Source organism: Castor canadensis, chromosome 16, assembly GCF_047511655.1.
Source record: "Castor canadensis chromosome 16, mCasCan1.hap1v2, whole genome shotgun sequence".
Lineage (NCBI taxonomy): Eukaryota > Metazoa > Chordata > Mammalia > Rodentia > Castoridae > Castor > Castor canadensis.
This window is the reverse complement of record NC_133401.1, coordinates 60,472,499-60,489,879: the sequence shown is the minus strand read 5'-3', so window position 1 is coordinate 60,489,879 and position 17,381 is coordinate 60,472,499. Positions and strand designations below refer to the sequence as shown.

The following is a 17,381-nucleotide window of genomic DNA, read 5'->3' as shown; positions in this document are numbered from 1 at the left end:
GGTTAATGGTTTCTTACAATCAATCTGCATCATCCTGCATGTTTCTTCAGTGAGGCACAAGATGAATAAGGCTTACGAAAGGACAACTGACAGTGCTAGTCACATCATTGGCACTGTCCAAATATTCCTGAATTAATTAAATAAAAACTTTTAGGTGTAATTAGAATAGTATATAATGAAGCTAAGAAGGAGTGAAAATGCATGGATAATCAAAGGGAAGTAGGATAGAGGAAGAGATCAGTTGTTATTTACAGGTGTATAATATTCAATTTAAAATGATTGATTGATGAGGCCGAAGAGTTGATCAAATGGGAAAAGTATGAATTATTTAGGTATTTTTCTTTAGAGCTGACATTTGTTAATGTATTGAGAGTAAAACTTGTGTTTAGCACAGTGTTTTTTCAACTACTTTTTTTCTACCATTGGCCCCAAAGAGTCTTTTTTATGCCCTTTATCTTTGCCTGTGCTCATGAAATTTTGATGTCAAAGATATGCTGTGTATTTTGCTTATGTACAGTGGCCCTTAAGAGGGCCACAATCCACTTAATATATAATTTTTCCCTCTTCCTCCCAAGAACTCACAGGGGTGAGATGGATGCCATCTCATCTGCATTAAGAATAAATGATTTATACCATTTTAGTAGTCATTGACATTCATTATTTGAGTTCACATGATCTTCTGAGGCCCAGTGTCATTGTGTAAAAGGGGCCGTCTATTCCAGCATGATTATTTTCTGTTAGCATTCCTTGAATGTGTCAGATGAAAAATAGGCAGAGCAGATAAGTTGACATAAACTATAAATAACATCTGTGTAGAGTCTCAAAATAGTTTGTGGTTCATCCCTGAGCACATTTACCAGTGTGTAAATTAATGTTATGTTTTAGACAATAGCTTAATACTGAGTAAAGTTTTGCTGTAGCAGATAATGTTTGTGGATGGTAGTTGTGTGTTTAACACTTAATGACTTGGCTTAGATATATCTGCAGCTAGATTTTGATTTTAAAAAAGGCAACATGATGGAGTAGAAACCATAGTGGATTAGATAGCAGAAGACTTTGGTTCTAGTATAATGAGAGATCATTGTAAACAAGTTGAATGCTAAGTTGAATGACTACTACTACCTTTTTTTTTGTGCCTTCGAAGGCCATAATATTATTTATATTTTTTTCTTTAAGTAAAGGGTGTTTATTTTCCCACACACTACCCAACACTGGGTTTAGTAATTTGGTCCTGCCACTGTTGGCTGGAGATTGTTCTTTGTCCCATAAAAATGTTTTCTTTTCTAGGCCTATAACATTGTACCACACCTTGCTCTTGGTTCTGGTTGTTGGTAAACTTCTTACAGATAGTTCCCTATTGGTAAAAACGTACAGATAGTTCCCTAGTATTCTTCAAGAACTTTGACAGTTTATAATCATTCTTTCCAGATCACTGTGTCATCTCAAGTAGCCCAGACACCTAACATTCTGGCCTCTCAGTTACTTCTTTTATCCTCTACCTTGTCATGTTCCTCTTCCTTGAGCCTATTTATTAGTTAACTGAAAGTGATCTTTGCATTCTGACCATAACTTCATATCCTTATTCAAACTTGTTCTTTAATTTCATTAAAAACAGTGTTTTTTCTATTTGTTGTATCCTTTCTTTTCTTCAGTTGTATCTATTTGCTACATTTCCTCAGCTAGTAAAGTCCCGACCTTCTTACTATTATTAGCTCTCTGTTTTTAGGTGGGGGCTATACTAGGACTTGAACCCAGGGCTTTGTGTGTGCTAGGTAGGGTGCTCTACCACTTGAGTTTGAGTCATACCCCCAGACCTTTTTGCTTTAGATATTTTTCAAATAGGGTTTTATGTTGTTTTGCTTGGGCCAGCCTAGACCTGGTCCTCCTATTTATGTTCCCATGTAGCTGGGGTGACAGGTATGCACCACCATGCCCAGTTTTATTTGTTGAGTTGCAGTTTCACTAACTTTTTTGCCTCAGGCTGATCTCGATCTGTGATCCTTTCAGTCCCAAGTAGGTGGGATTACAGGCATAACCCACTGCACCCAACTTGCTATCACTCTTAACAGCCTTGCTTTCTGTTCTTTCATTTTAACTATTCAGAAAAATCTGTTAAATCCTTTGTCTGCCTTTGTTCCTTTCAGGTTTTGGATCTTCTGTACAGAAAATTAGCCCTGTTATAAATTTAAGGTATTCCGTTCAGCTGGACCCTCTATTGTACTTCTGCTTTTCTAGGGTTACCGCTTTTCCTCATTTTCTTTCATGATTTTGCTTTGGTGACTTTTATTTCAAACCCAGTTTGGACCACTCATCTCGTATAAGCTTATAAATGTACTTGACTTCTAATTTTCAGGGGAAAAAGACAGAAAAGTGATCACATCTAAATACTCAGTTTCATTTCTCCTACTTGCACAGCACTTCCATCTGCAGTAATTTTTATTTGTAGGTCACTTTTTTCCTATCTCACTAAGTATATTCTGTAGTTTCACTAGAGGCACTGTTGTCCCAACTTCTCTGGGATCACAATGTACAAATTCTCTCCAGTTACCTGTGAAGTCTTACTCTGATTCCTTCCCTCGAGTTAGAAGTATATACCTTAAGTATATACTTTTTTCCTTTATGTATTCCTGGACGTTTCATGCACACATACTTTTGTTCTTTAAGAGAAAAGCCTCTTTTAGCTTCACCTGTTCTACTTCTCTGGGATGATTTCTCCCTAACCTTTTAGGGCTCCCTTTGACTTTGAAAACTTCAGTTTAGAAGGTTAACTATATGTGCCTCCCCCTTTCACAGGAAAACCTCTCAGAATTTTATATATTTGCTATCTTTCTCAGCAATTTTCAATCCATTGTTAGAGGACTGTCCCTCTTCCCCCTCCACTAACACTGTTCTAGCAAGAGTACCCAAACCACCAAACTGTCACATTTCATGAGCACTTTCAGTCTTTATAAATTTTGGCCTTTGTACAACTTTTGGTGCTGTGCAATGATCCTTTTTGTCATCTTCCTTTACTTCCTTGGCTTTTGTAATAACGCAGTATGAACTTTATGTACCTCTCTTGTGGTCTGTCTCTACTGATATTTCTGGCTTCTTTGCTTCTCTTCTCTCTGTCTTTAAAATGCATTGTGTCCCCAAGTTCTAGTTTATTGTATCTACCATTTGAGTTACTCTGTTAGCTTCTTCATTTGTTTCTTTATTTAGCTTCTGCTAGCTCTTTCTTTGAGAGCAGGTTCGGTATTGTCTTGTCCTGACCAGCACTTGACATGTAGTAGGTATCAATCTATATTAATGGATGAATGAACTGTTCTATCTCTAATATCTTCAACTGTAATATTCTGTGGTATGGTTTCCTGTTCCTTATTGACCCTCATACACATTATGCTTTTATATGTTTTTTTCAGTACTTCAACTGTTCTGCCTCCATTTCCTTCAAACCTCCTGGCTTCTTACTTTCATTATCTTCCCTAAATAGCTTAGATTCCACTGGCCATGATTTCAGCTGCATTCTTGGCAGTCTTCTCCATCTTCAGGAACCTCTTTCCTTTTGTCCCATTTACTTGTCAAAATTCTTAGCCTAATCCAAGTTCAAGTATGTTGAGTGTCTGCTAGGAAAAAAAGCACCTAACTGTAGTTTGTGGCCAGTCATATTCATTATCTTCAACCTCATATAGGCTTGCAGCATTGCTCAGAAATCTCATCTTTGGTCATCATATGTTCATTCTAACAGCTACTATTCTTTTTTATGCTGTGTACCTGAAAACATCTTTGTCACCTTTCTAGTGCAAGAGCTATTCTCTCCTCTCCTCTTGCTCCTACTCCTTTTTTTTTTTTTGCTGGTGCTGTTGTTTGAACTCAGGGCTTCACACTTGCTGCCAAGTCCCCAGCCCTCTTTCTTATTTCTGAGCTAATACTTTCACTGATAATCTATATACTTTCCTCCTCCATTTCCTCCAAGATCTTGTATCTTCCTTTTACCTCAGATTCTTTGTCATTAGTGGAACAGAATAGAGGACCCGAATATGAAGCCAAACCCCTATAACCAACTTGTCTTTGACAAAGGCGCTAAAAATATATGATGGAGAAAAGACATCCTCTTCAACAAAAACTGCTGGGAAAACTGGTTCGCAGTCTGCAAAAAACTGAAACTAGATCCATGTATATCACCCTATACCAATATTAACTCAAAATGGATCAAGGATCTTAATATCAGACCCCAAACTCTAAAGTTGCTACAGGAAAGAGTAGGAAATACTCTGGAATTAATAGTTATAGGCAAGAACTTTCTCAATGGAACCCCAGGAGCTCAACAACTAAGAGATAGCATAGATAAATGGGACTTCATAAAATTAAAAAGCTTCTGCTCAACAAAAGAAATGGTCTCTAAACTGAAGAGACCACCCACAGAGTGGAAGAAAATATTTGCCAGCTACACATCAGACAAAGGACTGATAACCAGAATATATAGGGAACTTAAAAAACTAAATTCTCCCAAAATTAATGAACCAATAAAGATATGGGCAAGTGAACTAAACAGAACTTTCTCAAAAGAAGAAATTCATATGGCAAAAAAACACATGAAAAAATGCTCACCATCTCTATCAATAAAGGAAATGCAAATTAAAACCACACTAAGATTCCACCTCACCCCTGTTAGAATAGGCATCATTAGCAACACCACTAACAACAGGTGTTGGCGAGGATGTGGGGAAAAAGGAATCCTCGGGAATGTAAACTAGTACAACTACTCTGGAAAAAATTTTGGAGGCTACTTAAAAAGCTAAACATTGATCTACCATATGATCCAGCAATACCACTCTTGGGGATATACCCAAAAGACTGTTACTCCAGAGGCACCTGCACATCCATGTTTATTGCGGCACTATTCACAATAGCCAAGTTATGGAAACAGCCAAGATGCCCCACCACTGACGAATGGATTAAGAAAATGTGGTATTTATACACAATGGCATTTTATGCAGCCATGAAGAAGAACGAAATGTTATTCGCAGGTAAATGGATGGAATTGGAGAACATTATTCTGAGTGAGGTTAGCCTGGCCCAAAACACCAAAAATCTTATGTTCTCCCTCATATGTGGCCATTAGATCAAGGGCAAACGCAACAAGGGGATTGGACTTTGATCACAGGATAAAGCAAGAGCACACGGGGAGGGTATGAGGGTAGGTAAGATACCCAAAAACTAGCTAGCATTTGTTGCCCTTAACGCAGAGAAACTAAAGCAGATACCTTAAAGCAACTGAGGCCAATAGGAGAAGGGGACCAGGAACTAGAGAAAAGGTTAGATCGAGAAGAATTAACTTAGAAGGTAACACACATGTACAGGAAATCAATGCATGTAAACTCCCTGTATAGGTATCCTTATCTCTACTAGCAAAAACCCTTGGTCCTTCCTACTATGGCTTATACTCTCTCTTCAACAAAATTAGAGATAAAGGCAGAATAGTTTCTGACAGGCGTGGGGGCGGGGGGGGAGGGGAGGGGGGGACGGGGGAATGGAGGGAGAAATTACCCAAACGTATACACATATGAATAAAATAAAAATTAAGAAAAAAAGATTGTCATTAGTATGTAAACATGTTCATATGTGTCCTTTCTTAACAACAAAATACCTGTTGCTCTATCTCATGACTCATTTTTTTTCTGTTTTTTTTTTCTGCTGTCCTTTACTCTTCAGTCCTCTGCAATCTAGCTTCTGTTCTCTTTCCTTGTTGTGACCGCCAATGAGTGATCTTTGTTTCCAAAGCTAGTGAATGCTTTTTTAGTGAGTGCCCTATTTCCTTGTCTCTAAATGACCACTTTCCTGATTTTCATCCTGTGCTGGTGTGTTCTTTTATAATTTCCTTTGCATAACATAAAAGGAGAGTTTTATAAAAGCAGTTCAGTGTGAGCCAAACCAACGTGGTCTAAGGATGTCTCTGGTTTAGTTTGAGTGTCTAGGATAAGACTTCTGTTTCTAATGTATAGATACTTGCTAAGAATTAGGTGGGAGAAAACTAAAATTGTATTTTCTTGCAAAAATTTGGAATGAAGATGTTTTATGTTGCCAGTTATAGGTAGTTTCACATGTATTGATAGAGTTCAGGTCCTTTTAAGGACATGACAGATCAAAAACTATGCCTGGTGATTGTAAGGAGTCCACAATTCAGCCTTGATATAACTAAGGAGAAATAATCCCTAGCATGTCTTTTCTCTCATATTTTATCAGTTGTTTGATCAGTGGTATATTTTGTTCACCTGGCTAGTTTCTTTTACCCTTTTTCTTTCTTCCCTACCATACCTGCACATCGATCTTCTAAATTGTGAAATTTAATGCATATATAAAAGTGCATAACACAAATGTGATATGATTTTTTTAAATATATATACTGAAAAGTGAAGATCTATGTAAACATCATATAGTCAAAATACAGTTTTTGTCCCAGTCCATCCATATGACCATTCCTGGTACATTCCTGTCTCCCCTACCTAACTGCTAGAGGTAACCACTTTTCAAACTTTTAAGGCTATCACTTCCTTTGTTGTTGTTTTATAGTTTTATTTATTTATTTCTGGCAATACCAGGGTTTGAACTCAGGGCTTCGTGCTTGCTAGGCATTCTACTACTTGAGCCTCTCTACCAGCCCTCCCCTACACTTTTTTTTAAATAGTTTTACATATACATCCCTAGACTGAAATTTGCCTGTTTTTAACCTTTGTTTAAGTGGTAAATGCAGTCACTAGTTGTGTATATGACTAACCTATTTTTCTTGTCGTCTATCACCGGTTTTGCTTACAGCTGAAGTTCATTCATTGTGTTTGTGACATAATGTTTAATAATCTGAATATATCATGGTATACATAGCTGTTCTGCTATTGGTGAACATTTTGTTTTCAACTTCTAGCAATTAAGAACAGTGCTGCCATGAGCATTCTTCTTTTATCATAAACTTTTCCGGAATAGAATTGCTGTGGTCAACTTTAGTTTTACCAGAGAGAGAGAGTGTGTGTGTGTGTATACAGTTGCCTAGAGATTGTGCCAGTTTTTATTCAAACAGCACTACTTGAGAATTTTTACCATACTTGATTATTTAGCATTTTTCCTGTTAATCTCTTGTAACTTTACTTCTTTACTGCTGTTTAAACTGAAAATGCTTTCTGTTTTCACATTTCCATATTAAAGAAAAAGCAAAACTATTTTAAAATATGGGTTAACACATATTGACAAAATGTTATGTCATCTATGTCCATGCCATGAAATCTACAGTATATTTTCATTATGTAAAATGTACTTTATATGTTAACTTTTTATATTCATGTGCAATGACTATATTTTATATATGTTAAGTAATAGTTGCTACTTCTATATTTAAATAAACTAAGTTTGACTTTGCTTTTATTTTTAATCTAAAAGATTATAGCTGTATAACTTTTGAGCCCTAAACTAAATAGTAATGTTTTATATAACGATTTGCTATATGTACTTCAGTAATAATATAACTGCTGTCTCTATGATATAAATTTTACTTATAAGAATACATGTGGATCATTTATTAAAGTAACTGTTACGTCTTTTTTTTTTTTCAAGTTGGCCTTTGCCAGAGTTTGATCCAAGCCAAATTCGACTGATAGTGTATCAAGACTGTGAAAGACGAGGGAGAAACGTCTTGTTTGATTCCAGTGTAAAAAGAAAAAATGAGGACACATCAGTATCCGTGAGCATTATTGTTGATTTGTTTGAAATTTAACGTTGGGTATTTTAATAATTAAAGAATAAGTAGAATTTCAGCTTTGTTAACTTTGGTTAGTATGAAACATCTTCGGCATGTTTAAAATTCAGAGTCCTAATTTTGAGATTTTTTTTAAAGATGAAAATAATTGAATTATTTGTCATTAATCTACCCAGAAATTATTTTACTTTGACATTTATTTCCTTATATTATTGTGTTGTTCGATATGGCCAGAGGTACTGGGATCCTCATGGAGGATCTGGTTTATACCTTTCACTTTATAATTGTGGAAAATGAGACCTACAGAAGTGAAAATACTTGTCTGAAAGTACAAAAGCAAGTTAAATCTCTTGCCTTAGAATATTGTAGTTTTTCCTACTGTATAGTAAAGGCAGGAACATTCTGTAAACTTCCTATACACTGTATTTTAAAGTATGTTGTGACCAACTGGTACTCAATAAGATACTCACTTAGTTGGCCAAGAACACCTAGATGTACTCCTGCCATTGCACTTTGTTCATAAAGATAAAGTCTGGGAAATGGAGACCCAGAATTGTGTTTCCCTTCTTTCTCTTAGATTTTCATCTTTAGCTAATGTTTCAATAATGAATCAGATGCAGAATACTTGAGGTTTGTTTTCCTATTGGTAGAATTATCTATTAAAACAAGGGATATTTTTTGAGAAATCTTCAAATTGTTAAGATAATCAAAGGCAGACAGAGACTGAGAAACTTCTTTAAGAAATCTAAAAAGATATAACAAATAGATAAATGCCAACATAAGATTCTGAACTAGATCATTTTGCTCCAGTGGGACACTTCTTAGACAACTAGTCCAAGTGTTCATGGAACCTAAGAATTAGATGAGTATAATATTACCAATAATGGTTTCCTGAATTTTTTATTGTATTGTGAAAATGTAAGATAATGTCCTTGTTTTTCAGAAATACATATTAAAAATATTCTGAGGTGATGGAGTAAGTAGGCAACATACTCATAACTGGTACAGAAAAGAAAGTTATTTTTTACTGAAGTTACAATATGTTTTTGGTGTTTTGAGAATGCAAAAAATGGCTAATGAAAGTTAAAATCTAGAAGGTAGTAGGCCCTAACTTCAAACCCTAATACTGCCTCCTAAAATTATAATGTAGTAGTAAAGGCCAGACTTATTTTTCAGTAATAACACTCAGTAACATTTCTTATGGATAAGTAAATGGTATTGTTTGCTTTTTATGGGTTAGATATCAAATATATCAGCACTTTCCTTAGGAACAAAAGTAAACTAATAAGAAGCTGCAGAACCTCTTTTTCCTACAATTTCTTCTGTTAGAAGACCTGTGTCTAACTGAGGGTTATTGATTGTTTCTTGTCTCCTCCGTAGAGGACCATTTGCCACTTAGATAGTTGCTGTTTGCTTCAGAAAAGCAATTATTTCAGAATGGAAGGGAAAAAAAAAAAAAGCCTGAACATATGTCTGTTCCTTTCCTACCTCTAGCAAACTACTTTTTGATTTAGAGGTGGGATATACACATAGTTCTCTTAGGGTGCAATGTCTCTCTAGTCCTCCCAGTCTTCCTCTTTCACCTTAATTCCTATACTTTCTTCCTAGCTTAGGTAACATGTCACTTCTTTGATCCCCCTAGATTAAGTAAGCCTTCTCTTGGATAATTAATTCACTTAAACACCATTGTTCTTTAACCTCTTCATCTATTAATGGGGATAATAATGGAATTACTATTGTTTGTCTTATATTTACTATTTAATTAAAAGAGTGCATTTTACTAAATTTTATTTATTCATTAAATTTTGTTTATTTAAAAGAATAAGTTTTACCAACATTTGATTAAAAGATTTCATTTTACTAAAAATACCTGACCCAGTTAGTAAGTGCTAATGAGTTCTCAGTTATCATTTGTTTTATTAGAAATACTTCAAATGTAGATTTTATTACACATAATTTGTTAATTATCTCTTTTCCCTGTTAGATTTTTAATTTCATGGAGAAAAGAATTTTGTCTTTTTTTATTCACCTGGGTTTCCCATGGCTTGATACACATAGTACATAGTACAGAACTTAAATACTTTCATTGACTGGTGAAACGTGGTTTGCAATAGGAGAGAAGTCAACCTGACTCAATTTGGTTATAAGTAAATAACAGACTTAGAAGTTCTTGTAACCTTGGAGGAAGTAACGTAACTCCTGGGCTTTAGGTCTCTTGGATGCAAAATAGAATTAATAGTGTCTTTCAAGCTGAGTTTGTAAAAGAATGAGTATGTAGAGAAAAAGTATATAAACATCTAGCATTATAATGGTGTTCAGTAAATAGTAAAGTTAAGATATGGCCAAAAATACTAAAAAATATTCTTATTTTTAGTGAGCATTTAGATGAAATAATGTAAGTAGAAATAATCTAGTTAAGTACTTGGCTTCTTTTATGTTAGTTTCCTAAACTTTAAAAAAAAATTATGACTACATCAATAAGCATATACTGGTTCTCTAGAGTATTAAAATTATTATGAATAATGATAAATCATTACTTTATGTATATATACCCTTAATGGTAATTAGGTAGGGTTTTTTCCTTCCCGTTAACATATATAGCAAGTAAGATTTAGAGAGATCAACATGCTTACAGATACAGGTTTTGAATTCATGTCAAGTTTTAAAGCTGTATTCTTTTTACTTTAAAATTTTGATTAGAGAGGGTTTTGAGATTTTAAAATGGTGGCCTGGAGGTATGGCTCAACAAGGCTCTGAGTTTAAAGCCCAGTACTGCCAAAAAATTAAAAATATATAAATAAAATGCCTTTGATGATAGTGGCAACTGTAAACAATCTTCAAAAATTGTTGTTTTAGTCAAATTGGTTTTTCTAAAAATCTCCCTGAGAATGCACTGGAATACTTTTATGGGAGCATCACAGACCTTGGTGGATTGCAGCTTTGGTAGCTGTGAGCAGTGAGTGCTCCAGAACCTATTTGGGGTGGGAGGAGAAGGAGGAAAAATAAAGAAAAAGGAATGAATTCCTCCATACCAGGTAGCACCATCTTCTGCTACTACATTCACCTTCCTTTATAAATTTATTAGTAAGACATGAATACATTCTCATTTCAAAAGATTAAACATGGGGTTGGGGTGGAGCTCCGCATTTGTTTTCTTTTTTATTTCTTTCAGAACTACTTTAGCTTTGATCCAGTCCAAGTCCCAGATAATCTCTAAACTAGCATCAAAACCTGAGCTCTTTAACATCAGTGTGCACTTCAGTAAGGTGAACACTACAGTGATGTACAATTACAATATAATAATTCAATGCCCAAGATTTGAGTAAAACAATTGCCAAGGCCCAGTATTACCTCATTTTCCTGATTCCTCATATTTAGCTGGGATAATAGGTGCTTGCCACCATACCTAGCTTATTGTTGAGGGGGGAATCTTTCTGACATTTTTCTTGAGTTGACCTGATACAGTGATCCTTCCAATCTCTACTTCCCAAGTAGCTATGATTACAGGAGTGTACCACCATGCCTGGTCTTAAGTCACTATTATTGAACATTGTATAGGCCACAATAATATAAGAAAATTCCTGTGATTTAATAATATAGGTGATAGCAATACTAACACTGAATGTTAATGGACTAAATTCCCACATAAAAAGTCACCGATTGGCAAACTGGATTAAAAAGGAAGATCCAATAATCTGCTACCTACAGGAGACCCACCTTATCAACAGAAATAAGCACTGACTGAGAGTGAAAGGCTTGAAAAAGATTTATCAAGCCAATGGCCCCCCAAAACAGGCAGGGGTAGCAATACTTATCTCAGACAAAGTAGACTTCAAACTTACATTGATCAGATGAGATAAAGAAGGGCACTCCATACTAATAAAAGGGGAAATACACCAAAAGTAAATAACAATTATCAACCTATATGCACCCAATCTCAGTGTACCCAGTTTCATCAAATATACTCTGAAGGACCTAAAAACATATATAAACTCCAACACAGTGGTTGTGGGAGACCTTAATACCCCCCTATCACCAATAGATAGGTCATCCAAACAAAACATCAAGAAATCCTAGAACTAAGACACCATAGATCAAATGGACCTAGCTGATGTCTACAGAATATTTCATCCAACTTCTGCACAATATACATTCTTCTCAGCAGCTCATGGAACCTTCTCCAAAATTGATCCTATCTTAGGTCACAAAGCAAGCCCCAGCAAATATAAGAAAATAGAAATAATCCCATGCATTCTGTCTGATCACAATGCATTAAAACTAGAAATCAACAACAAAAACAGAAGTAAAAAACATGCAAACAATTGGAAGCTGAACAACACATTGCTCAATGATCAATGGGTCATTAATGAAATAAAAGAGGAAATTAAAAGGTTCCTGGAAATCAATGAAAATGAAAATATGACCTACCAGAACCTATGGGACACAGCAAAGGCAGTCCTAAGAGGAAAGTTTATAGCCATGAATGCACATATTAAAAGGTCAGAAAGATCTCAAATCAATGATCTAATGCTACATCTCAAACTCCTAGAAAAACAAGAATAAGCAAATCCCAAAACAAGCAGGAGAGAAATAATTAAAATAAGGGCTGAAATCAATGAAATAGAAACAACAACAACAACAAAAAAACATACAAAGAATCAATGAAACAAAAAGCTGGTTCTTTGAAAAAATAAACAAAATTGACAGACCACTGGCAAACCTGACTAAAATGAGGAGAGAAAAAAACCTAAATCAGTAAAATCAGAAATGCAAAAGGGGAGATAACAACAAACACCATGGAAATCCAGGAAATCATCAGAGACTACTTTGAGAGCCAATACTGTAATAAATTTGAAATTTTTCAAGAAATGGACAGATTTCTAGAAACTTAACAACCATCCCAAACTGAACCAAGAGGATATTAATCATCTGAATAGATCTATAACACAAAATGAAATTGAGGCAGCAATTAAGTCTTCCAAAAAATAAAAGTCCAGGACCTGATGGATTCACTACTGAATTCTATCAGACGTTTAAAGAAGAACTAATACCAACCCTCCTTAAAATGTTCCATGAACACTGCCTAATTCATTCTATGAGCCAGTATTACTCTCATCCCAAAACCAGACAAAGACACCTCCAAAAAGGAGAACTATAGGCCACTTTCCTTAATGAATATCAATGCAAAAATCCTCAATAAAATAATGGCACCAAATCCAACAAGTTGGTTTCATTCCAGGAATGCAGGGGTGGTTCAACATACGCAGATCTATAAATGTAATACAGCACATTAACAAAGCAAAGACAAAAACCACTTGATCATCTCAATAGATTCAGAAAAAGCCTTCAACAAGATCCAACACCACTTCATGATAAAAGCTCTAAGAAAACTAGAAATAGAAGGAATGTACCTCAACATTGTAAAGGCTATATAATTGACACATCTACAGCCAACATCATACTTAACGGTGAAAAACTGAAACCATTTCCTCTAAAATCAGGAACGAGACAAGGGTGCCCACTCTCCCCACTCCTATTCAACATAGTCCTGGAATTCCTAGCCAGAGCAGTTAGGCAAGAAGAAGAAATAAAAGGAATACAAATAGGTAAAGAAACTCTCAGAATATCCCTATTTGCAGATGACTTGATCCTATATCTTAAACACCCAAAAAACTCTACCCAAAAACTCTTAGACACTATAAACAGCTACAACAAGTGGCAGGATAGAAAATCAACTTACAAAAATCATTAGCTTTTCTATACACCAACAGTGAACAAACTGAGAAGGAATATATGGAAACAATTCCATTTACAATAGCCTCAAAAAAAAATTCATACCTGGGAGTAAAATTCACAAAGGATGTGAATGTCCTCTACAAGGAGAATTACAAACCCCTGAAGAAAGAGATCAAGGAAGACTACAAAAGATGGAAAGCTCTTCCGTGCTCATGGATTGGTAGAATCAACATAGTAAAAAATAGCTGTACTGCCAAAAGCAAACTGCATATTTAATGCAGTTCCCATCAAAATTCCAATGACTTTCATCACAGAGATTGAAAAATCTACCCTAAAGTTCATTTGGAATACAAGAGACCACGAATAGCCAAGGCAGTACTCAGCAAAAAGAGCAATGCTGGAGGTATCACAATACCGGACTTCATACTGTATTACAAAGCAATAGCAATAAAAACAGCATGGTATTGGCACAAAAACAGACATGAAGATCAGTGGAACAGAATAGAAAATCCGGATATGAATCCATACAACTATACCCACCTCATTTTTGACACAGTTTCCAAAAATATACAATGGAGAAAAGATAGCCTCGTCAACAAATGTTTCTGGAAAAAGTGGTTATCCATCTGCAAGAAACTGAAACTAGATCCATGTCTATCACCCTGAACTAGTATCAACTCAAAATGGATCAAGGACCTTAATATCAGACCTGAAACTCTGAAGTTACTACAGGAAGGAGCAGGAAACACTCTGGAACTAGTAGGTATAGGCAGGGACTTCCTCAGTAGAACCCCAGCAGCCCAGCAACTAAGAGAAAGGATGGACAAATGGGACTTCATAAAATTAAAAAGTTTCTGCACAACAAAAGAAATGGTCACTAACCTGAAAAGACCACCCACAGAGTGGGAGAAAATATTTGCTAGGTATACATCAAAGGACTGATAACCAGAATATATAAGGAACTTAAGGAACTAAACTCTCCTAAAATCAATGAACCAATTAAAAAATGGGCAACTGAACTTAACAGAACTTTCTCAAAAGAAGAAATTCAAGTGACCAAAAAACACATGAAAAAATGCTCACCATCTCTAGCCATAAAGGAAATGTAAACCAAAACCACACTAAGATTCCACCTCACCCTTGTTAGAGTAGCCATCATCAAAAACACCACCAACAACAGGTGTTGGTGAGGATGTGGGGAAAAAGGAACCCTCCTACACTGCTGGTGGGAATGCAAGCTGGTGCAACCACTCTGGAAAAAAATTGGGGGGCTTCTTAAAAATCTAAACATAGACTTGTCATATGATCCAGCAATCCCACTCCTGGGGATATACCCAAAAGAATGCAACAGAGGTTACTCCAGAAGCACCTGCACACCCATGTTTATTGCAGCGCTATTCACAATAATCAAGTTTGGAAACAACCAAGATGCCTTACTACTGATGAATGGATCAAGAAAATGTGGTACTTGTACACAATGGAATTTTACTCAGCCATGAAGAAGAATGAAATCTTATCATTTGCAGGTAAATGGATGGATGAGCGAGGTTAGCCAAGCTCAGAAGACCAAAATTGCTTGTTCTTCTTACATGTGGACTTTAGATCTAGGGCAAATGCAGCAGTGTGGTTGGACTTGGATCACATGACAAGGGGAGAGCACATATGGGAGATACAGGAATAGGTAGAAAACTCAAAACATGAAAGCGTTTGATGTCCCCACTCCGGAGGAACTAATACAGAAAGCTTAAAGCGACAGAGGATAACATGAGAGGGGGATCAGTAACCAGTGTAAAGATCAGTTAGAGATGAATCAACATGGATTGTAACATGTGTACACGAAAGCAATGGTAGAAATATTTCTGTATAGCTATCCTTAACTAACAAAAATGCTTTGTCTTCCTTATTATGCTTATGTCTTCTCTTCAACAAAATTAGAGATAAAGGCAGAACAGGTTCTGCCTGGAAGTGAGTGGGGGAAGGGGAAAAAGGGTGGGGGAAGGTGGCAGGGGGGAGAAATGACCCAAACAATGTATGCACATGTGAGTAAATGAATAATTTAAAAATAATAATAATAATATAGGTGAGAAAAATGGCACTACAAACTGTGCAAGTGTAGTTGGAGCTATGAGTCAAAGAATAGAAAATAGTACTGAAGAAAATATAGCAAAATGCAGATAGACATTATATTAAGGTGCTGTTATTTTGAATTATTTCATCCTTGTTTTTTTTCATCCTTGGTTTTCTCAAAGGTTTTTATACTGCAGTTTGTTTTGTATATGATGAAAAACCTGAATGGGAGTATCATCTGTGTTTCAGAAACTGTGTAGTGATGCTCAAGTTAAAGTCTTTGGGAAATGCTGCCAACTGAAGCCTGGAGGAGATAGTTCTTCCTCCTTGGATAGTTCTATCACGTTGTCTTCTGATGTGAAAGACCAGTGTCCTAAGTACCAGGTAAGATCATATTTCCATTTGTTTACTCATTCATTCACAAATTGTTTTAAGTATTATCCTAGGGACCAGGGATATAATTGTGATTAGTCTTTATCATCTTGGAGCTTACATTATAGCTGTAAAGCTATAAAAAAACAAGTTTATGAACTTTGGAAAACATTAAGATAGAAGAAGTGCAGAGTTAGTTAAGGATATAGCAAGGGTTATTTTCTCCTTTTTCTCAGTTCACATTTATTGGGCAGCCAGAATAATTTATTTTAGATACCATTTCATTGCCAAAGTATGAAGATCAATATTAAATACCAATAGAACTTAGCCATAATATGAAATTAAAGTATAATTGGAAGTATACACAATTAGAAATGAGTATTTTTCAAATGTAACGTGATTCTTCTTTTAAAATACAGGATTAAACAAATCAGTAACTACATAGGAATGCCTATATAAAATATACTACATTTTATATAAGATCAGTGTTTAGTTTCATGCTAAGCAAATGTGATCTGATGTGAATTTGTTATCTGCCTGCATAAATAATAACTAGTTTATATGTAGTAGTACCAAACTACAATGTTAGACTTTTTAATTGTTTATAATGAGATGATTACTTTTATGCAGTGAGTCTGTACATGGGAAAGGACTCAGAAATTACTAAAATCTGGGTGGGAGGTAGTCTTCCTTTACTTCTACCTTTCTCTGTTTTTTCTTCACTTCATACATAATACCTTAACAAATTCCTAATAGTGCCAATGAATGTAGCACCAGCATAATTATGCTATTTTGTACAATTTGGGAAGTTTTCTAATTTTTTTAGTTGTGTAAAATCGCCCTTCTATATTGTGGCTAAATAAATAGTAGTAAACTGATTAAGATTATAGAGAACTTGAAGGTAGTGAGTGATTATGATCTCATTTCATATCAGAATTCTAAGGCTTTAAAAAAGCAACGATGATAATAGCACTTTCTTAACTTCATGACCTTTATTGTAGATTATGTCGTGTTAAAATTATACAACTTGCCAGTGGTATATGATATCCATGTTAACTGTTTGTTATATGTAAGATCAGGCAAAGAGAACCTTTAATAGCAAATTATATAGTCCCATGAAACTTAAAAAGCAACTTATTTTTGCTGAATTTTACTTTCTGAGGATTATTTTCTTATATAGTAGTAAAATCTAAAACTGCCTTGACATTTTAATTCATATACCTTGCTTAAGAAATAGTAATTTTAGTCAAAATAATAGTGGAATTATCCACATCATAGAAAAAATGAGCTTGTGAAGGAAGGTTTCATCTCTGCCATAAGGCAGAAGTAATTTAGGATACAAAGTTTGATTTTTAGAAAAATAGAAAAAGTACTTGAAAATTAACAAAATTATTCTATTCTCTTTCTAAAATTATTCTCTGTGCCCAAACCTCTGTGCCTTAAAATAAAAAATTTAATCTGAAATAAATACAAAGAACAG

The 17,381-nt window shown here is 35.1% G+C and overlaps 1 protein-coding gene across 3 annotated transcripts in view; it reads left to right on the top strand.

Annotated features, from left to right (window-relative positions):
- The window catches only part of Fnip1 (folliculin interacting protein 1), a 154,885-nt gene that overhangs the window by 34,299 nt on the left and 103,205 nt on the right, over positions 1-17,381 (top strand). For all 3 annotated transcript variants that reach the window (XM_074057177.1, XM_020170085.2, XM_020170084.2), the window contains exons 2-3: positions 7,585-7,711; positions 15,779-15,913. In XM_074057177.1, coding sequence (XP_073913278.1) covers positions 7,585-7,711; positions 15,779-15,913 — 262 coding nt within the window. The remainder of the gene's footprint in view (positions 1-7,584; positions 7,712-15,778; positions 15,914-17,381) is intronic.